A 22579-nucleotide genomic window follows, 5' to 3' on the forward strand; every position below is an offset into this window, starting at 1 on the left:
ACTGCCCCCTCCCCCATTCCAACCCCCACACCCACCCCCATCGCTAATCCCTTACCCCCCTCTCCCATCTGCTGATAGGACCCAGATAGAGACTGCCTGGGGTCTGATTACCCTGGAAAGGAGGGTAATGTGCACACTGGAGTGTGAACTAAGAAGTGTACAAACACCCCGTGCTTACGGTTTATACTGGGGGGAGTGAGATGGTCAGGGTTGGGGTATGGAGGGGATGGGGAGGGGGGTGGCAGGGCCGGTCTTGTTTTCCTTCCAATAGTGAGGAATGAAAAAATAAAACAGCCAGGTGAAAGGGTGCAATTACAAAGGGGGGGGGGGCAACAGAAGGCAGGTGTGGTGTAGTCACGGCAACAAGAAGACTGAGCATTGTGTACGAGGGTGAAAGAACGGCAAAATGCCGGACGCAGGTGGCATTTCGGAAGATACGGGGAGTAAAAACAAGGAATCCTCCTTCCCCCCCTAAATCACCGCACCCCCCTCCCCCAGCCATTGCCATGGTAACCCCCTGGTTGCTGTGCACTTGCTCGGGGGGTCTGGGTTTTGACTGAAAGGAGGAATTACCACAGTCGGTTTGAATTAAGCAGCATGTGACTGAGCCGTGTGGAGAAAACACTGACTGCACTTCCACACCCCAGGTCTCATGATTCCCGAGAAACAGAACTGAGAGAAGGAAGGGCGGAGGGGGAGGGGGAGTGGAGAGGGAAAACAGGGAACAGGGGAGAGAAAAAGAGAGAGGGAAAGGGAGAGACAGGGAGAAAGGGCGAGAGAGAAACAGAGGGAGAGGAGATAGGGAGAGAAAGATGGCACGAGAGGGAAAATGAGGGAAAGTGAAGGACAGGCAGAGAGAGGGATGCAGACCGAGAGAAAGAGAGAGGGACAGGGAGAGAGAGTAATTTTTGCAAAGCAATGGGGATAGGAAAAGAACACAGCAAAATCAGGCCATGAAGTGGCCGCTCGGTGACGGAGGCTAAATACAGAACCCGTGCCTAACCCCCCCCATGCCTAACGCCCCCCCCCCCTTCCGCCCCTCTCTGTGAGTGGCTGTGCAAAAATAATGAGACATGAATAATGCAGCCGCTGCGTTCTCCACTTAGGCCACCGAGCGACGGAGCTCACAGACAGGACCGCCCGCCAAACTTCCTGCTCCTCCACCTTCCGGACGCGTACCAAAAAAAAAAAAACACTGCTTCCTATACCAATCCTGCTCCTCGACCTTCCGGACGCATACCAAATAAAAGCATGGCTTCCTAACCATTCCATTGGCCATATACGGCCATATACTGCCTGATTTTCAGCCTCTCTGCCTCACGGAGCACGGCCTCCTCCTTTCTGAAACACCAAGGCCCCGTTCCCCTCCCCATGTTGCCGTGACTACCCAGAAACCACAGGAGTGGCACGCGTCCGGCGAGCAGCACTCGCACAGCTCGGGCAGCCGGGACTCGAAGGCACAACCTTCAGGTTTAAACATGCTAGTTTTTATTTAATTTTATTAAATCACACGCACTCACATGCTTAAATCCGAGGCGCGCGGCAGACGCCGTCGCCCGGAGCGACACACACAGCGTGCGTTCTTCACGCGCTGCCCGTGCGGAACGCATTGTCATTCCCGCCTTTGCGGTTCGTTCGGGGACGCGCCCCTCCTGCCGGGCTGCCGGCCGCAGTCGGCACGGTCCGGATTGGGCTCCAGACCCGTCCACCGGGGGGCAATGCATGCAGTAGAGCGGCGTCTTAACAGGGTGAGCCCCCCGGCAGCCCTGAATGAACTCAGTCCCTCTGCAGCTTTCCACATCACCAGGGGGGGAAATACAGCAATTCCAGGTCAGAGAGCACCCAGCTTGTTAAAGACTCAGGGCTTATTTTTCCCTTTTTTTTTTTAAACCAGTCCCCTCTTTTTCAGCTCATTCTGTTTGAGATATGGCAGGCGGTCATGTGACCTTGGCATAGCCTATCACGCGCGAGCTATGTGCAGATAATAGGAGAAGAAAAGACAGAGGCGACAGAACAACCTGACAGGTTCTTCCACCCTGTGTTGCTAGGCAGCGGTGCTCCTGGCTCTGCTATCATACCTTCCCCTCCTCTCATAAGACCCCCTCAAACCCCCCATGTGGATGGGGGTGGGGGCAGGAAGGGGGGAACAAGATATAGCACAGCAGAAATAAAATTTCAAAAGAGGGAGTAATGGACGGATGGAGGGAGGGAAGAAAAACAAGGAATGGGCATGAGCGAAGAAAAACAGGGCGGGGCAAAGAGAGAGAAAGAGAGGGAGAGAGAAAGAGAGAGCCAGAGCGAGAGATAGAAGGGGGAGAGAGGCATAGGGGAGAGAGAGGGGGAGAGAGAGTGATGGAGAAAGGGAGGAAGAAAGAGATAAAGTAGACAGAGTGGGAGAGAAAAGAGGATAAATGAAGGGAGTGTGGAAGCAGAGAGAGGAGAAGGCGCCTTCTGCGTGAACATGGCTCTACAGCACAGGGCAGGAACCCCCCCCCCGGCCCCCCAGTTAAATAACCCCACTGGCCTCTGAGGGCACGTGCTTGGCTGAGCTCAGCAGCCCATCCAGCTAAACAAAATGCCCCGAAGACGAGGAACACACAGGGGGAGGGTCCTCTTCAATTATTCAATTACACACACACACAGACCCGCGCACACAGACCCGCACACACATATATGTACTGCGTATATAAATACGCACAGGCATTTATAAACGCACACACAGACCCGCACACACGTATATACGTACTGCGTATATAAATACGCACAGGCATTTATAAACGCACACGCGCGAGCATGAGAGAACGAGCGTTTTCCGAGTCGATGGTTTTCATGGTGAAGCGATCTGCTTCCGAGAGCTCCGGACACACAAACATACCCCGTTTAGATGTGGAGCGTGATTTCCAGGGCAATGCAATTCATAATTATGCAACTGATTTCTGTGTGTGTGTGTGTGTGTGAGCGCGTACGTGTGAGTGTGCGTCTCTACGCATACTCTATGTATATCTATCATAACTTATATTGATATATATAGAACGCTATTTTTGTTTTACAATTACAGTGCTTCTCTGTGGATGAGTACATTTGGCCATGTGTGCTTTACGTACCTTCTAATCACATAACTTACCTTCTAAGCAAGAAGGAAACTGCTGTATGAAAAAAAAGTACTAATCCTACACACACACTCACTCTGAATCCTATGCAGCCGCGGTTTTTGTGCAGAGTCTGTGAACAGAAATGACTGCCAGACCTGTCAGTCAGACGCAGTGGGGTCAGTCAGGGGCACTGGCACGGGGTCACGTCCCAAAGTCTGATGTGAGGACCGGCAGGATCCGCTGATGAGGCCCAAGGGGAGATGCTGACCGCGGTCAAACTAACCACTCCTTTAAAAGTGTCAATCAAACGCCTCCGAGAATGGACTCGACTGTCGCTGGACAGACGCGAGCTGCCACGAATATGGACTCCGGAAAGATGGAACAAAGGAAATACCGCTGTCTGACAGCAATAGCCTGGGGACATCTCCCAGAATGCAACAGGGGACACCCCCCCCTCCCGCTCCCCCACCCAGACTAAAACCGGGTGTTTCCTGTCCCATGGGAGCGTAGCAATCCACCTTGGGGGAGGGGTCAGACCCCATCTCCAGTCCTCCCCCCAAATCTGACACACTTAATTATGTGAAAGGGAAGAGGAGAGCTGTGACATGCGGACAAAGTCACCATCACACAAAGCCCCCCCCGTCCCCGTCCCCCCAGACAGACTGACTGTCACACAAATGCTCCCATGAAGGGTGACGGCTGGGTAACTCCGGTACAGGACAGGGAGGGGCCAGTCCCTCAAACCCGGGTTCACTCTCCGCACCCACCTCCCTGCCCATCAGCCCCTCCCCTCTGTCTGTGAGTGGTGTGTGACTGGCATTCCACAGGGATTTTTTCAGTTCATTTAGTGAAATTCAACTCATTTTCTGAACAGAGCGATCTGAAAAGCGATTGGGTTCTGAATTGAGGGAACTGATATGTGATTGTCTCCAACCCTGGAGAAGCCAGCACATTTCTTCCTTGTTCTTTTTTTTTGTTTTTTGTTCTTCTCCTTCTTCTTATGTTTGGAGAGAAAGTGGCCTATTTCCTGTACACTTCATTACAGGTGAAATAAAAATGTCATACCAGGAAGCGAACAGGGGCTCCATAGTGAAAGAGAGGGTCTACTACATTATCTGAAATATCCCAGAGAGCAAACAGGCCTGCCAGCAATCTGATCTTTCCCCTGTGGCTGCGCCCAGGTCCCATAAAAATGCTTAAATCTGATACTGCTCTCCCTGCATGGCGGACTTGGGCAAAATATACACCCTTCCAGTGGCACAGGAAGCATCATCTGAGAAGTGATATAATTGCAATCAAGAGCAGTTGTCATTTGGCAGCAGATAATGGAGCTTGTTGAGCATTGCCTAGCAGACACAATGGAGTTTAGCCATGCTAATCATCCCTTCACTTTTTTATATGATATGGCTCTCCGTCCTAACACGCAAACACACACACACACACGCACACACACACACACACACACACACACACACACACACACACACACACACACACACACACACACACACACACACACACACGCAAACACACACACGCAAACACACACACGCAAACACACACAAGCACACTGCTACAGATGAGGCTGGCGGTTCACAGGCTGCTCTTCCCACTCTGGACTCCTACGCCACTTCACCCCAAACTCACGCTCGCGCCCCCCTGACAGCTGCAGTGTCCTGTCCCGTGGCCCCCCAGTCTGTGGGCCCAAAGCGGGCAGAGGTCCCGCTCCACTCCATCAGCGAAAGCACAGCCTCACAGGGCCCAAGACCAGAGGGTACTGCTGGGGTAGCCGTACCCTGCTCATTCCTTTTTGATTGAGTCAGTGATTAAGGGTCAAAAATTTGAGGCCACACCCTTCGAATGGCAACCTTCGTCCCTTGCTGCTCTGTGCACTCCGACATTGGCATCTCTTCCCAGAGGTAGCGATGCCACAACCAGTGACTCAGGCCTTCTCAAGACCCATTTTGAACACTGGTTGTCAAGGAGACGGTGATAATTGTGACATCATCAGACAGGCAGACATTCCGCACAGGAGTGGAGCGCGGTGCATAAGGGTAGCCTGTGTGTGAGACACAGTTGCCATTGGTCACTCCCCCCATCCCCCCACCGCTCCCCATACCGCCGACCCCGCTGCCCAAAGGTTTTCTGCTAGGGTGCACTTGGGTAAAGAGTTACGTACGAGAGAGAAAAGAAGCACGAGAGGAACTAGGGCAAACTGCTGCGACAGTTAAGAGAGCTGAAAATCTGCTAATCCCTCCAGCGCATGCTCTGCACCACTTCCCACAGCAAAGGGTCTATGCTCAGAACCTTATGGGGGGGGGGGGGGAGGGGGGTGAAATCCACCTCCCCAAACAACCATTAAGGGACACTTTCCGGTTTCCGGGTCATGCCGTGAGAAATCCGCATCAAATCGGCGTGACTCTTTCTGATTTCCCTTAAATTAAGCATGAAGAGAGCTCCTGTGGAAGAAGACAAACGTTACGTAATACTTAACCGGAAAAAAAAAAAGATGAAAAATATGACCTAAATATAAAGTTTAAAGTAGTGTCTCTGCTGCAGAGAAGGATACTTCACGCCAACTTTCTGGTGAAGTGGGAAGGGTCACTTCACACGGGACGGCCTAGTTTCGCTGCCGCAGCTCCTGGCTGCAGAGGTGGTGGGGCGCACAGGTCTGCTGTCGTTGAGCGGAGGACGCTCAGTCACCCAGATATTTTCACGCAAGCCTTCAAGTGTAAATAACATTGGGCCTAATGGAAAATAAATTATAGCATTATGTTTAAGTGGCATTAATAGGCCGTTTGGATTTGGTCCCAGACGACTCTGCACTCACTGCGCTGAAAACAACTTTGGTCAAAATTTCACAAACATCATGAAGCCGTTTCGCAAAAAATACAACAAACGATTCCAAACGGCAGTAAGATTGAGCAACTGTCAACAAAATTACTGTCAAATATGTAGCATACACCACACACCACAGGACAAACACCAAGCTCCTTTCTTTGCTGAAGTTTCCCCCCCCCCCCCCCCCCCCCAATCCTCTTTCGAGTCATATCACGTCAGCATTGGGGTACAGGCACAGACTTGCCACGAATAGCTTGATAACACCTTAAAAACAGGAAACCGCAAACCCAGAATTCAATTTATTTAGCCCGCCTGGGCTACAATGGACTTCATCGATTTCAGAAAATGTAATACAGCGTAAGTGCACACTATCGATAGGGCTCTGCAGAGGCTCTCCTGCAGAAGATATCCATTACAAACTTGACTAGTCTCTGAAATATAAAAAGTCAGTTTCGGTTCTTCAAAATGCTTGAAAGCATTCATAATGCCTTTATACAGTGATTAAAATAACTTCCCACGGACTGCTTCTGGCATAAAATGTTAAAGTAATTCAGCCTAAAATACTGGTGGGTCTGTATCCGTTTCAGAGTTTCACGCGAAATTTCGAAATGATTTAATCAGCCCCGTCATTTCGTAATGGGCACTTTACCGACATTCCGTGATAAATTAACGAAGGACAGCTGAACACTCTTCCTGTGTCCCGACATGAAACGCTCATTGTGGCCCAGTCTACGGCTAGACCAGCACATTTGTCTTCAGCTAATCAGCTCATTTGGGCAGAGTAATTTGCGACAGTAAAAACCTACAGGAAAGGAATTTGCCACCCTTGGCCTAAAGTTTCTACCATGGCTAACGTTGGGGAGTCATCCGTCTCGATAACCAAGAAGAGGCCATTTCATTACATTACATTACATTACATTACAGGCATTTGGCAGACGCTCTTATCCAGAGCGACGTACAACAAAGTGTATAACCATAACCAGGAACAAGTATGACGAAACCCCTAGAGAGAAGTACCGGTCCAAGTACAGGGAACAACCGCATAGTTCAACTTGGACCCTGATGGTTAAACTGATTAACACTAACAACGAGAACGGCAACAACGCAAGCTATGGAAAAATAAAAATAAAATAAATAAAAATACAAGTAATCGTTAAGACAGTTGATGCGCCTAAGTCACCCATGAAACAGCTGCCTAGTTACAACCCTAAGTTTAGTCATTTACAGGGGGGAAGGGAGGGATGGGGAGAGGTGCAGCCTGAAGAGGTGGGTCTTCAGTCGTCGTTTGAAATGGGTCACAGTCTCAGCTGTTCTGACCTCCACAGGGAGGTCATTCCACCATTGTGGGGCCAGAACAGACAGGAGACGTGTTCTGGAAGTGCAGGTGCGAAGAGGGGGAGGTGCTAGGCGTCCTGAGGTAGCAGAACGGAGGGATCTGGCTGGCATGTAGGGTTTGAATATCTTGTGGAGGTATGCTGGGGCTGATCCCTTGACTGCCTGGTATGCTAGGACCAATGTTTTAAATTTGATGCGAGCTATAACAGGCAGCCAGTGGAGGGTAGTGAGCAGGGGAGTTACGTGGGAGTGTCTGGGGAGGTTGAAGACCAGACGAGCCGCAGCATTCTGAATGAGCTGCAGGGGTCTGGTGGCAGATGCCGGTAGTCCAGCCAGTAGAGAGTTGCAGTAGTCCAGGCGGGATAGAACCATTGCTTGGACCAGGAGCTGGGTTGAGTAGGTGGAACTTCCGGAACTTTCTGCAGCTTTGGGGAGTAGCGTGATTAGGGTGCGTGCCCGTGGGGCTCCGTGCTGTTCCAGTTTAATCACAGAAGCTCCCTGCCGACTCGGTGAGCACAAAGGACATTCCCAGCCAGGTGACCCGTTTCAAACTCCTTATCCTGCCTCACCGCGCCCCCAGGAGAGCCAGGGAGGGTTCGCAATGACAAGACTGCGATCGCACCCTAACTCCTAACAGCTGAGTATCCCGCAAAAGAAGTGGGGGTATTTTAATCGGCACATTGTGGCTTTTTAAGGGGAGAAATGCACCCAAAATCTGGGAACCCAAAACTAGTGGATGAATCGGATGGCCCCCATCCCACCCCCCACCACTAGGGGGGAGCCACTATGCAAGTTCTTCGTGCCATCCGCACTTCCTGTTCATCGCAGAGGCTCAGTACCCCACCAGCCCCGCCAAGTCCCACAGAATTTGTGTTTCCCAGAAGGACAATAGAAGCAACTCTGCCCCCCCCCACGCCTCTCCTCTGTACATGTCCCTGACTTCATGGTTTGCTCAATTTGCTTAAAGCTACATGTACTTCTACTTTATCAAAGCAATTGCTGAAATTATTTTTAGACGCTACACACCTGTTTTTAAGTAGGACCTCAGTCAATTTTCATTGAAAACACAGCACAACCGACCATTAACACACAAATACACAGACACGCACGAATGCACACACAGTTTTTCGTAATGATTACAGGATTGATTTTTGAGGTGGCCTACAGCTTAGCCATGGTTCTTCGGGGAAGGAAGGCAAAACGAGGACGCAAATATAAAAAGGCGCTGGTGCTTAAGCTCGGAAGCCTGGGCTAAACCACGATTCTGAATGAGCGATTTCCTGCTGGTCGAGTGGATTGTGGGTAGTGTGTGCCCATGTGGAATGTTGTAGTTTTTCCACTTCAGGCATGAGAGGCTTCACCCTTTACCCTGACGGCAGCATCGTGGGGAGAGGGGGGGAGGGGGGTGTTAGCAGCCTTCTGATTGGCTGGAGACATAATTCCTTAGGAGGGGAGGGGGTCATACTTGTACGTATGGGTGTCACTGAGGGTGTCAGAGGGTGATAGGAGTCCTGGAGATAGAGGTCTGCTCCACCCTTATCCAGAAGGGTCTCTTGCCCCATTCCGTTCCCCCATTGGGCGTGTGGAAAAAAGCCACACACAGCGAAAACACCGCATGCCAAAGCCTGCCAGCCACCGCTCACACTTCATAAACAAAACCAGAGACATACAGAACCTGATGGAGTGAGAGTGAGAGAGAGAGAGAGAGAGAGAATGAGAGCAAAAGTGAGAGAATGAGGGAGCGAAAGGGACAGCGAGAGGATTGTTCCAGAATTAAATTGATTTTCCTGGCACCCAAGGGCTGAGCAATAAACATTTAATTTAATGAAGATTCTTCGGTTTCATTACAAACAGACTGGTGTGTTTTTGGACGTTTATCTCTCCATCATTTAAAAACAAAAGTGCTCTCTCAAATAAAGTACCCAACATCAATTACCTTCCAAATGGGTTTGGAGCACCAACGTGAAGACACTGAGCACACACAGCCAGGAGCTGGGCTGTACTGCGGGACACTGAACACACAGCCAGGATCTGGGCTGTACTGCATAGTGCTCCAGCACACTGAACACACAGCCAGGATCTGGGCTGTACTGCATAGTGCTCCAGCACACTGAACGCACAGCCAGGCTCTGGGCTGTACTGCAGCACACTGAACACACTGCCAGGCTCTGGGCTGTACTGTAGCACACTGAACACACAGCCAGGATCTGGGCTGTACTGCATAGTGCTCCAGCACACTGAACACACAGCCAGGCTCTGGGCTGTACTGTAGCACACTGAACACACAGCCAGGCTCTGGGCTGTACTGTAGCACACTGAACACACAGCCAGGATCTGGGCTGTACTGCGTGACACTGAACACACAGCGAGGATCTGGGCTGTACAGCATAGTGCTCCAGCACACTGAACGCACTGCCAGGATCTGGGCTGACCTGCATAGTGCTCCAGGACAGGGTACATGGATACCGGATATACTAACCATAATAAACAGCAGCGCTCTGTCAAAGTTAACACTCACCAGTGAGCCAGGAGGGACTGGGAGGGGTGGGGAGGAACAGCCGTTAAAACAGGCCTACATTAAATAATTTTTAAAAAACCATTCAATAATTCCATCACATTCTAGTTAGTCCACAAATTAAATAGGCGGGTGGGGGCGGGGGTGGTGACGGGGAACGGTCACAGAAGGTTATTTAGGGATTATGGTTTAAATTTTTAAACCACTGAGCTGGAATAGAGAACATGGGTTTGGCCATGTGGAAGTAAGGAGGAGAAAGATGGACAGACAGAGGAGGGGAGAGACAGGTAGAAAAGAGGGGGAGATATGAAGGGAGAGGTTGAGAGTAAGCTGAGAGAGAGGGAGAGTAAAAGAGGGAAATGTGGAGAGAGGAAGGGAGAGATAGAGAAAGAGAGGGAGGACATGAGGGATGGGGAGCAAGAGAGATGGAGAGAGGCAGATCGACAGGGATGGAGAGAGAGAAAGAGAGAGAGAGAGGGAAAGGGGGAAGAGAAAGAAAGAGAGAAGTGGGCAATATAAAGCGATGAACAGGGCTGTGGCTCAGTCAGCGGTATCAGAGGGGTCTCAATAACTGGACCCCTCTTTCTGTGCCCTGGCCTGGCCCCATCCCCGCATTCACCAGCCGCCACCAGTCACTTAAAGGGGGACCTGCGTCCCTAAAATCCTGCTCTTTTTTACGGTGGACCGGCTCCGTCCACCAGCGACGCGGCCAGAAAAAAAAACGCCGCGATTACACGCCAGCAAACCGACCTCCGGACACGCCCGGGCCGTCCCATCCAGGAGAAATCTGCCCCAGTCACGCGGATTCGCGACAGCAGGGAAGCCCCGCCCACTATCAGTGCAGTAGGGGCGCGTAGCGTAGACGTGGTCGGACGCAGGAAGTAAGATGCCTAGGCGAACAAAGGAAGAAAAAAAAAACCTTGGCGGCGGCCGCAGGACGGGATAAACGAACGCATCGGTAAACAACCGCCGGGGATTTGGGTTCGTCCTCATTCCAGTCGCTGCCCAGCCGCATACTTTAATCACATTTCGGCCCAGCGGCCCCACCGCAGCCTAAATGCCGCTCCAATCGTTTCATCAAGGCTACCCGGGGCCCGCGGCTGCCTTGCGTTACATCTGCCCAACGAAGACACAATGCTAATACATCTTCATATTCCTCTTCGTCTCATTACCATAATCTTGTCTGTCACCATCGTAATAAATAAATATCGTTACAATCGCATCCAGACCTTAGGCCGCACTTCTGATTGATTTTTCAGTCAACCTTTTTTTTTAAAATAAGGAATCCCACTGAGAGAGAGAGAAAACAAAAAAAAAAAAAACATTCATACAACAGCCAGCCAAGGGGTCAGCAAACACTGACAGAATGAAAGCGCAGAGGGGAGGGCGAGTTCAGAAGACACGGCTTCCTGGGTGAAAACGCGCCGGCGACGAACGTGAAGCGAGCGGCCGAGACGCCTGCCGCTGCCACCTCGAGGCGGCGAGCCCTCCAATCACAGCCCAGCCGCGGCGGCGAGTCCTCCAATCGCAGCCCAGCCGCGGCGGCGAGCCCTCCAATCGCAGCCCAGCCGCGTCCGCGGGGGATTTATCGGCCCGTCTTATAAGCGCTTGCCTCCTTGGCCGCGACACGCGCCTAATGAATTCCCCCGGTCGGGGGGGGGGGGGGGGGGGGTGTGTCGGTTTAACTACGCTTTCCCCGCAGGCTTCCAGACGGCCACCTCTGGATGGCATCCGAAAAGGCACTGGGGAAGACCGGAGTCCCCCCTTCCACGCCGGCGTCTGGAAGCGGCGCAAAGAGCCGGGTCACGCGGTCCAGACCAGGCCTGGGGGGTCAAACGTGCGGTCGAAAACTTTAACTCGTTAAATGCTGACAAAACGTCTAAGTGTTTATGCAGATCAGTGACACATTTCACTGAGAACGATCAGTGATCAAAACATGCAATCGTTATTTGAAAGCAGAATTTTGTGTTAACTTTGGGTAAAAACATGTTTCCTTTAAGAAAAAAACGTCAGGAATCTGGGGTCTATATAACGGGTAGGTATGCATTGCAAATCTGCCCCCTGGTTACCCTGGTTTGGTGAAGATGTGAGCTACACTTCGGTACTGACCTCCAGATCAGGCCAGTTACGGGCAGGGACATTGGCCCTGCAGGGCGGGGCAGGGTTGGCAGGGGTGTGTCCCAGGGAGGGAGGGATGGAGGGAGGGAGGGAGGGAGGGAGGGAAAGACAGGACAGGGCAAGGGAGGAGAGAGTACTCTGGTCGAAGCGATGCACACGGTGCAGTTTGGCTTGCGCATACTGCGCACTGAGTACACGTCTCCAAAGCAACGACTGCGCAGCTCGGCAGACGGGCTGCAGAGGGAGAGGGGGGCGGCGGCTACTTTCGGCAGGTGGCGGAAGGGGGGCGAGTACGGCAGGGCATTCCGAACACGGAGCAAAACTTCAGGAATAAAAACGAGCTTTTTAAAAAGCAAATGTAAAGGATGGAACCACGCTGGGCCACGACTGCTTTCTGTGCTCAGCAGCATGCGAGCTCGAGCAATCGGCTTAATTATTAAATACACACTTTTCACACTCCCTCCTTCACTTCCATTCCCCATTCTCCCCTTCAGGATCAGGACAAGCGTAGGAGTTCCCTCATCCAGGGCAGGACCTCATTCTTTTTCCTGGATCCTCAATTTTACATGAACTTTATTTAAATGACAATGACAGGAGATAAAGACAGAGAGAGAGGGAGGGAAGGGGAGAGAGAGCGAGAGAGAGAGAGAGAGAGAGAGAGAGAGACTGGGAAAAGGAAATTGTTCAATAATGCAGCACCTTTACAGGGCACAACCACTGAAACTGTGCGTGTGTGTGAGACAGTAAGTATGTGTGAGAGAGAGTAAGTGTGTGTGTGAGAGAAAGTGTGTGTGTGTGTGTGTGTGTGTGCCTGTACACACTGCTGAAGTCTTGCTCTTTGTTTCCTCTGTAAGCCTCCAGTCCTCTGCTGGATTAAAGTGCTTTTGAGGAGCTGCCTCCCACATGATGATAGATGGGTTTCTAACCCTGTGAGGAGGGCAGAAGGCTCCTGTCACCCCATCAGATCACAACTTCACAAAACCCAGGTGAGCTGTATTTGAGGCCCCAAGCAGCAGCTATGACACACAAAAAAAACTCACCAGTTGAGCTCTGTAACTAAATGTTCGCCCTATTAAGTCTACCCTGAGCAGACATGAACCACGCGGAACTAATGGAGCACATCTTGTCAGCGGGCCTTGATGCTAGCACTAGCTACTCAAACAACCAGGGACCAGAGTAGTGGCTTTGCACATCTTCACCATAGATAAGCACACATAAATCACATCACACAACACAAAAATCTACAAAATGTCCAGCCTGGTTCCAGCTCTGCAGTGGGAAAGAGCGATAATGAGCCAGCCTGGTTCAGCTCTACAGTGGGAAAGAGCGATAATGAGCCCGCCTGGTTCCACCTCTACAGTGGGAAAGGGTTATAATGAGCCAGGCTGGTTTCAGCTCTACAGTGGGAAAGGGCCATAATGAGCCAGGCAAGCCTGGTTCCTATTCATTTCCTGAAGATGCATTCTAAAAACACACACACACACACACAGCATACACCCCAGTGTTCAGGTCTGAACACCTGACAGGAAACCAGATCAAAGTTCTCCAGCAGGAAGGAAGTCCGAATCTGGAGCCCAGCAAGGACTTTCTGTCCCGGTCAGCTGGAGAAAGGACAAGATGCCCACAGAAAACACACACAAACCGCACCCCCCGACCGCTCCTCCACGGCCGTAAGGCCTCTCTGGAGACTATTAAAAAACCTTTTAATTTAATATTTAATCACAGTATTCATTGATCGAGCAAACGCGTTCATCGCATTGATCGTCCGTGGGCGCCGAGGCCTGTCGGGAGGTTGCCGTGGGGATGTTCCGTCATGTTAACCGAGAGCGGCGGTAATCCCGCTGTCTCTCACACAGCCACAGGGGTCGGGCGAGGGCGGGGGCGCAGAGGTGCGGGGTCACCTCCCCACCTTCGCGCCAGCGACAAATTCAGACCCCGAGGAGCCCGGGCGCGGTGAGCTTGCCGCGTAACCGGCTGCTTTCAGCTGATCAAATCAGGCGCCGAATAACGACAGGAATCTTTCGTCCCTCCCACCGCACCCCCCGCTGCGCCCCCTTTTCCCGTCCCGCAGAGCGGGGGGGGGAGACCCGTCGAATCCGAGCGCAAGCAGCCGCTCCGCTTTCCAGCGGTCTCCGGAGCGACGGGAAAACGTTTCACACCGGGCATGCTGGGAAAGTGAGGATGTCACCATGGATACCTCTCTTAGTGGGGACGGGGGCCGCCTGGGGAGGGACTTTCATCCCACTGAATCTCTCTCCTCCTTCCCCCCTCTCTCTCTCTCTTTCTCTCTCTCTCCTCCCCTCTCACTCTCCTGCCTGTTCTGTCTCTTCATCTACGCTTCTTTCTCCACCTCAAAAAACCCTGTAGTTTCCCATTTCTCCCTCTGTCTCTCTCGCTCTCTCTCCCTCTCGTTCCTTTGCTCCCCATCTCCCCCCCCTCTCTCTCTCTCCCTCTCTTTCTTTCTCTGCTTCCTCCACTGGTACAGCACACCTGGAGCTGCAGGAAAGGAAATAGGAACACTGCTTGGATATGAACTCTGACAAAGCGCATTTCCCATCAGAACCCTGCTATGACTCGACTCCTTCTGTAGAAAAAGCTGAACCCGTGAAAAACAGAGACTGACTTTGATTCTGACGGGATGACGGCAAAAACAAAGGAAACCGCAAGGAGACCCTGGGACGCCTCCACATACTGCGGTGGTTTGGGCAACAATGCAGACGGGCCTTTGTCACAAAACACCAGTTTGTCAGCCGTCCGTCATGTGCCCGCAAACGCAGAAAGGACCCTGGGGAGTGAGTGTGGGGGCTAAGGGGCAGCGTGTTTCTGTCGGAAGAGCCTCAGAATGGCTGCGGCAGAAGATGACGGAGCTGTCCGCCAAAACCGCCATCCATTCCCTCAAAATCATTCAACCGTCACTTAAACGCATTCCATAATCCCGCCGTGCGGCCCGCTTAGTTTTTTCCGCTCGCCGCCACTCCGGCTGGGCGTGCCGCTCAAGAGCTCAGCGACGGCAGCGTCCTGATCGGGACCCCCCGACCCCCCCCGACCTCCGGAGCTGGAGCCGCGGCAGCGCTACAGAACCGCCCGCGGGAGCGCTACGGAACCGCCCGCGGGAGCGCTACGGAACCGCCCGCGGGAGCGCTACAGAACCGCCCGCGGGAGCGCTACAGAACCGCCCGCGGGAGCGCTACAGAACCGCCCGCGAGAGCGCTACAGAACCGCCCGCGGCGGCGCTACGGAACCGCCCGCGGCAGCGCTACAGAACCGCCCGCGGCAGGGCTACAGAACCGCCCGCGGCAGGGCTACAGAACCGCCCGCGGGAGCGCTACGGAACCGCCCGCGGCAGCGCTACAGAACCGCCCGCGGCAGGGCTACAGAACCGCCCGCGGGAGCGCTACGGAACCGCCCGCGGCAGCGCTACAGAACCGCCCGCGGCAGGGCTACAGAACCGCCCGCGGCAGGGCTACAGAAGCCCCGCGGCGCGCTACAGAACCGCCCGCGGCGCGCACACGAACGGCGTCTCGCGCGCGCCGCGGGCCGCGGAGTAGCACAAAGAGTCCCGCCGGCGGCCGCGGCGCCTTCGTTTCCGTTTGTTTACTCGTTTATCTATCCGTCTGTTTTTCCTTCGTCTGACGGAGTGACTCATCCGACTCACGTTAACGGCACTGGGTCGGACGAGGCAACGTTCCAAGCGGCTCCAGCGGTCAGGATTATGACTCATAAAACCGTCGTTGTCACTGTCAGGACAAGCCACTCCTGCCCTCGGCTGCCAAGTCATCTGCCTGCCCCCCACTGGGAATGCCAGCCTGCTATAAGTTAATACAATTTCATTTACTTTAAAAAAAACAGGTCGCTTTGTCTAAGGTGCAGTCATTCCAAATACACCCAGCACCTTGGGGGCAGCGTGAGGCGGGATGAACAGAAGTAAAAAAAAAAATGCAAAACAAAAGTTTCATGTAAAACAAAAGAAGAAGTGAACTCCATGGGAAAGCTGGTACCGGATTCCATTTGGGTCTTTTTTTCTTTTCTTTTTTTTTTAAAAACTAAAAGCCAACAACCGCAGCTTACTGAATTACCATGAGAACAAGCAAACGCATTTGAATAAGCCGGCGTTAAAAAAAGAAACAGGCAGCCATTCCTCCTGCAAAGGCTGAAAATCCTTCGGCGGCCAAAAACCAGGCGTTTCCATTTGGCACCCACCGGCTAATTATACACAGCCGGCACCGCGGCAGAAAGACCCCGCGTCCAGAAGCCCAGTCACACACGGCACAACCCGTCCAAAGCTTCACGCCGGAGAACAAAGTCAGGCAGAGAAAAATGCTGGACTGCTGCAAGACTGTCATACAGAAAACACTCAATGAATGAAGTAAATGCATTTATTTCCCCTTCGTGTAGCCAGGCGGCCTTCTCAAGATTAAGAACGTCCTTTTACAAGACACCTGGCAAGCGCGTATACATTTTATACAAATTTAACAACAGCAACATTATTTAACAATAAAGACGACAGAGACAGTAGTACTCATTCTTCTTCTCACAGCGATAATGGCAGCAGAAGGCAATAAAGGTGTAATTTAGAAAGGCGGAAGGCTTTCACGTTTTTGAAAACCTGCGTTTCGACGTCCGTCAGGTACGTGGCTTCGTGGCGGGACGCCCCCTGTGCCCAAGGCCTCCCCCCGTCCAACCCCCCCACCGCCCCACCTCCCACCCCGCAGTCAATCGCACAAAAAGGTCCTGCGTGGGTATCTCAGCAGGAATCAACACATCCCTCCCCCTTTCTCCTTTCTCCCAGTCTCTCTCTCTCACTCTCTCTCTCCACCACTCCCACGTTCTTGTTCCGCTACAGGAGATAACACACCCTCCGCCCCCTCATACAGGCGCCACCACCCAGGGGTTTCCTGTTGAGCGAGATCCCAAACCGAGACCCGTTATGGCCCTGTCTCCCTGCAGCTGCTACGTGTCCTGCAGTTGCGGGGGCCGGCCAGTAGGTGGGTGTGGTGAGGTGTGGTATGTCAGCAATTATCCCGAATCTGAAATTCTATACGTAATTTTTTTTTTTTTTTTTTTTGGTAATGTTTTTTAAAAAATCTCCTTGCTGCTTGCATTTTTTAGATTCTCAAGTACTTGGAGAGCAATGGTGGCAGGTAGCTGGTCATACAAGAACCTCCCGGTGAGACAGGCAAGAGAGACGTGTTAACTGAGTGAGTGAGTTATATTTCCAGACCTTGAACTCTCCTCTGAGGGAGATCTAAAGGAGAGGAGCAGAAGCAGGAGCAGAAGTAGGGCACCTCCCCACCCGACCCCCCCCCCCCCCCCCCCCCCCCCCCCCCCCCCCCCCCCCCCCCCCCCCCCCCCACTCCCCACTCCCCACTCCCCGTGTCCAATTTGCCTCTCTCCTTGGTCCCGTTTCAGTTAGTGTGAATTCAGATGCATTGCACAGGGCAAACTTGGGGCCTGGGATTTTCCTGACATGGTCACGGCTTGCCAACTGAGATAGGTTAAGGGGACACTCTTTCAGACTTCCACAAACTTCACAGTCAACTCCCAGGTAGTGGTGCTAAAGTGCTTTGGTCTTGCATGGCTTGTTTCTTGCATGTTCAACCCCCCCCCCCCCAGTCTTGGTGAATTTTTGGGGGTTCAGACTCAGTCTTAGCTCATTTTTCTACATTTCCTGTTTCTGTGAAGTGTCTCCTGTGACAGTGTCTCTGTAAAAAAAAAAAAAAGGTGCTACACTAAAATAGTTTAATTGGACATAATCCCAGTTAGCGCCATCGTATCGAACCGAACCTCTGCAGCGGCTACCGTCACTCGCTGCTCCGGCGTCGTCAAGGAAGCGAAGACGGGTCGCGTTCGATTAGCGTCCGCCGGCCAGCTCGGCCCCCTCCTCGTTACGCCGATTATTCCAAGCGCGAACGGGTCGGAAATCGCGACCTTTTAACGCGCGCTTTCGGATCTGAAACGCAGCGAACGCCGGCTCTCACACACCGAGGGGCCAGTCTCACGCCGCCCGGCCCGATTCGCGGGCTCCCTCCCCCCCACGCCTGACAGCTTCTCACGCGTTTTAATCTGAATCTCGTGAATGGAAACACCACTGACCCAAATTCCGTCAATCTACGATTGTTTTGGCTACACCCGTCCTCCACCCTCATTGTAGGCCTAACAACTGGGCTTCTTCTGCTGAAAGAAAAAAACTCTCCCCACCCCCGCAAACACACTCACATGCGCGCACACACACACAATACACATGCATGCGCACGCACACACACACACACACACACACACACACAATACACATGAACACACACACACACACAATACACATGAACACACACACACACTAACACACATACACACACACAGTCATCTGGGGTCAAAGCTCACTCTTTGTCAGTTCTCAGAGCCAGCAGCGCTGTCTGAGAGTGAAAGGACGCGTCATTCCCACCCCTGCATGAAAGCAGTTCAAAGGAAAGGGTTTTTTTCCCCCCTGTCGAACTGTCAGGTGATATTACCCGCGCGCCTGGGTGCTGCTGCTCTTTTTGTCTCAGTGAGGTATTTCAGGAACTGTCCTACTGGAGAACCTATATCCTCCAGGAGAGAGAAGGAAGGAGGGAGGGAGGGAGGGAGGGAGGGACAGAGAGAGAGAGAGAGAGATAGAGAGAGAGAGGGAGAGAGAGAGACGAGTGGTAAGGAGAGTTGGAGAGGAGGTGGTAGAAGACTAAGAGAGCAAGAGAGAGGGAAGAAGGAATAGAAAGTGAGTAAAAGTAATACAGAGGGATGGGAAAAGTCAAGCAGGGCTCTACTGTGATCCCATTTTAGGAGTATTTGCTCCTAAAAAAAACTGATGTGTGATAACTGGGAAAATAACTTTAGGGGCACATCTAATCGAGATGCATCAGTGTGCTCCTAAACTTTTCAACTTTCGAGCACATGTGTTGAAAAATTTATAATGTTATAAATTTGACTGACAAGGGCTGTAGGAGGTACAGAAAGAGAAATGAAAAAGAAGAGACATGGGGTGCAGAGGTTAGAAGGGGGGAGAGAGAGAGCAGTAGGGAGGAAGAGAGAAAGGGAGGGAGAGGGACAGGGAGAAGCTCCAGATGTAGTGTCATCTGGGAGGCAGAGGGAAGGGGGTTAGCCTTTCCGAAATATAGCAACAGCGTACGGCCAGGTGGGAAACAACGGAGGCCTGACACGCAAGCTTGTCTTGCGACTGATTAAAAGCGTACGATATTCACACATACGTATACGTGCATGTGTGTGTGTTAAAATAAAATAGTCATCACTGACCTCAGCAATGTGATCTAAGCCACCTGAGCTCACCAAAATTGTGGCAAGAAATAAAAAATCCCATCTCAGAGCAGACCCAGGAAGTAGCACCTCCTTTCACAGTGCTGTGATTTACCTGGAGTGTTGAATGAGGAATTCTGCAGTCCATTAAACCAACAACTGCTTTATGACCAAGGCTTCAAATTTACCCTCATTCAGCGCCAGTTAATGCAAACACTTCAACGGACTGTTAACACGTCAATTCCTTGTTTCCTACGATAGCTCGAGAGGAATTTCAACAATGTGATTGAAGCTTATACACACTTAATCATGCTAAAAACACGCCATGTTTCCAGGCACTTGGCTTTAAGCCTCCAACACACACATTCCCCCACCCAACCACACGCACACACACACACACACACACTCACACCCACCCACCCACATACACATTCACCAACTCACCCACACACACACGCACCCGCCCCCCACACACATAAACCCACACACACACACCTGCCCCCCCCCCACACACATACACCCACACACTCACACACACACACACACACATATCTGCTGCTGCTCCGGCGCTCTCCCCAAACTCCAGAAGTAGCAGAAGCCCGGCAGGCACGGCACAGCTGGACTGGATGCTGAAATTCCTCTCCCGTACTCACACAGGAACAGAAACAGGAACAGGTGCGCGCGGGCAGCGCTAAATCATTCCGACGCGCTACCGCGCGGCGCACGGCTCACCGGCTGGGCTGGACGGGGCCAAAAGAACGCGCGATTACAAACGCAACGACCGCCGTCACTCGTTTCAGCGCAAAGACCGGACCTCTGGCACTTACAGCCCTCACTGGTCAAAACACGAATCGGATAACAAGGTTCGGGTCCTCCAGCGCCACCCCAATCTCCAAGGGGCGGCAGCGTAGTACAATGGGTACGGAGCTGGTCTTGTAACCGAAAGGTCGCAGGTTTGATTTCCAGGTTAGATTGCCACATAATGCCAGATAAGTCGCTCTGTATAAGAGCGTCTGCTAAATGCCTGTAATGTAATGAAATGTGATCTCTGTCAGTTGAGAAAACACAATAGAAATTCTAATCCGTAGTATTCTATTCCAAAAAATTCCATAAGAAAGCTACTGAAGATTTTCCCACTTTCGGTTCATTTCAATAAATTTCCTTGATTGACTGAAGTGAGATGGAATAAAACCTCAACCATGTGACCAACATGTTGGCCAAGACGCCTAAGTTGTGAAATGATTTGTGCTCATAGTAAGCAACGCGATCATTGGTGCCTCACTTCAGAGATGAGCAGGAAATCTGGAGACATGTCCGATTTGACTTTAGGATTTTCTTTGAGAAGGGATCATGAGTTAAACAAAGGGGACTAAACTCGGGACCCCACAGCACTACAGGGGCCCACCTACTGAGGAAACAAGCAAACCATGTTGGCAATGCTCACAGATTGACTGCAGAATATAACACATAATAGCAAAAACCTACAAAAGAAATTTAGTATACAGTTTGCTGATGGACAGGTGTGTGAGAGCACAGACCACAACTGCAGCAATTAGCTACTGTTCATCTACCCCAAGTCAAACACGTTCAAAATGAATTATCCATCAACTATTTTGACAGAATGTCCTCATATTTTTATATTTCAACTGCAATAACCGGAAAGAATCTTCCTCTACTGTATTTTTTGTATTCTACCCCAAGTCTGTTATTGTACACTGAATCTTCACTGTTGAATTCAAAATTGAATAAAATGTGTATTTTCCCACACTTTGGAACGGAGAGGATGTAACACACACATTCTGGACCTGGGAGAACGTGTAGCCACGATTACGTCGTGATTATATTATGGATCCATAAAAAGCATACGGCATCTCAGTGAAATACAAACATTTGTTCATTAAACGCTCACATCATGGGATGCAAAAGTCTAATATCAAAGTTTAAAAATATGTCAATGAAATATAAAAATAAAAACAAAGTAGCATTCAGTTGCAGAAGGAGCCCTTTGATGCTCCTTCAAGGATCACATGGGTCTCCAGACCACTGTCTGAAAACCCCTGGGGTAAAAAGCATCGATTATATTAGTTCATGTTTTCTGCTTTTCTACATTGTTGCCTTTGAACTCCCCAAACTTGCTTCAACTCGATCGATCCATTCACGGGCATAAAACGCGCCCACCGCCCCCTACAGTCCTATCACGCGCCCCTTTCGGATCCCGTGAGCCCAGTTCTCGTGTTCGCACTCGCACTGACCTGCTGGTAGTTTTCGTCCTGCGGTCGGAAGCTGTTGTCAACGGGCTGGAACCTCAGATTGATGTGGGGGAAATTGTGTAGCCAGTAAGTCCACCAAGGTGCGATGTAGTCTACCCGTGCAGTAGACATCCCTGTTTTGGCGAGTGGAGCTAGCTACGGACTTTTCTTCTTCCCCCGTCTATTGAAGGCAGCGAAAGCGCAGCACAGTCCCTCCAACCAGCCCCGTCCGTAACCATTCAAACAAAACAATGCATTTAGCTTAAAACCCTGCTAGCTTGCTGAAAGAACGCGGAAGCAGGATAATTACTTCTGTCCGTGCAATAACGCCGAGGAATGCTGCACGGGAGAAAATTAACTAGTTATTCCGATATCCCATTGCTTGGTTTCGACAACAGCCATCCTTCTACTTGTCAAATCGTTCACCCACTGCGCTCCGCTCAATGCTCTTTTGAAACTGCCTTCTTTCTCGGGAGCGCGCGCGAATCAGGGCACGGGACAGAGCTTTGAGAAAATGTGAGTGGAGCGCGCCGATGGGGATGGCGATCGCTCGTTCGTATCTTTAAAACAGCCTAGTATTAAAAAGGAGAGTGGAGCTGCGCTGTCATTATTCTCCCAGCATCGTTGGAAGAGTCTAATGTAATGTCAAACCACTTTGCAATAAAGAAATGTAAAGGTTTGATCACATTAGGCGGATATTATTGCATATTCAGGTCGTGTTAAATCAGTGGATCTTCCACACTCTCAGTCGATTGCATACCATAGACCGTGGAAGCATATACTGGTGCTAAACTACTGGGATAACTACTGTAATCGGCGGCAAAGGAAGAACAGTGTGACAAATCTTCTCGCCAGAGAAAGGCAAATTCATTTTTCAGGAAAATTGTTTTAAGAAATACATGGCCTACTTTGTAAGCCTGGAGCTGAACGGCAATTTCCATGATATATTTAATGGGCAATAAATAATCCTATTCTAATTCCACTTGTGTAGCCTCGTTATTGAATAACTGTGCGGCGACAATTTCTCACTGAAATCAGCCGCTGAGATCAAAATATTTGTAAAAAAAAAACAAACCAAACAAACAAACAAAAAAACAAAAAAAACTATTTAAATTTTTTTTTTTTTTTAAATAGCAAAACCGGCC

The 22579-nt window shown here is 51.2% G+C and overlaps 1 protein-coding gene across 2 annotated transcripts in view; it reads right to left on the minus strand.

Annotated features, from left to right (window-relative positions):
- Positions 1–21924, minus strand: part of ttyh2 (tweety family member 2) — a 73209-nt gene extending 51285 nt beyond the window's left edge. The window contains exon 1 of one of the 2 annotated variants that reach the window (XM_035406903.1): positions 21438–21924. In XM_035406903.1, the coding sequence (XP_035262794.1) occupies positions 21438–21566 (129 nt within the window). In that variant the 5' untranslated portion in view covers positions 21567–21924. The remainder of the gene's footprint in view (positions 1–21437) is intronic. The other variant, XM_035406905.1, reaches the window with a different exon arrangement.
- Between the last annotated feature and the right edge of the window lie 655 nt (positions 21925–22579).

The sequence above is a fragment of the Anguilla anguilla genome, chromosome 2, assembly GCF_013347855.1.
Source record: "Anguilla anguilla isolate fAngAng1 chromosome 2, fAngAng1.pri, whole genome shotgun sequence".
Taxonomy (NCBI): Eukaryota; Metazoa; Chordata; class Actinopteri; order Anguilliformes; family Anguillidae; genus Anguilla; species Anguilla anguilla.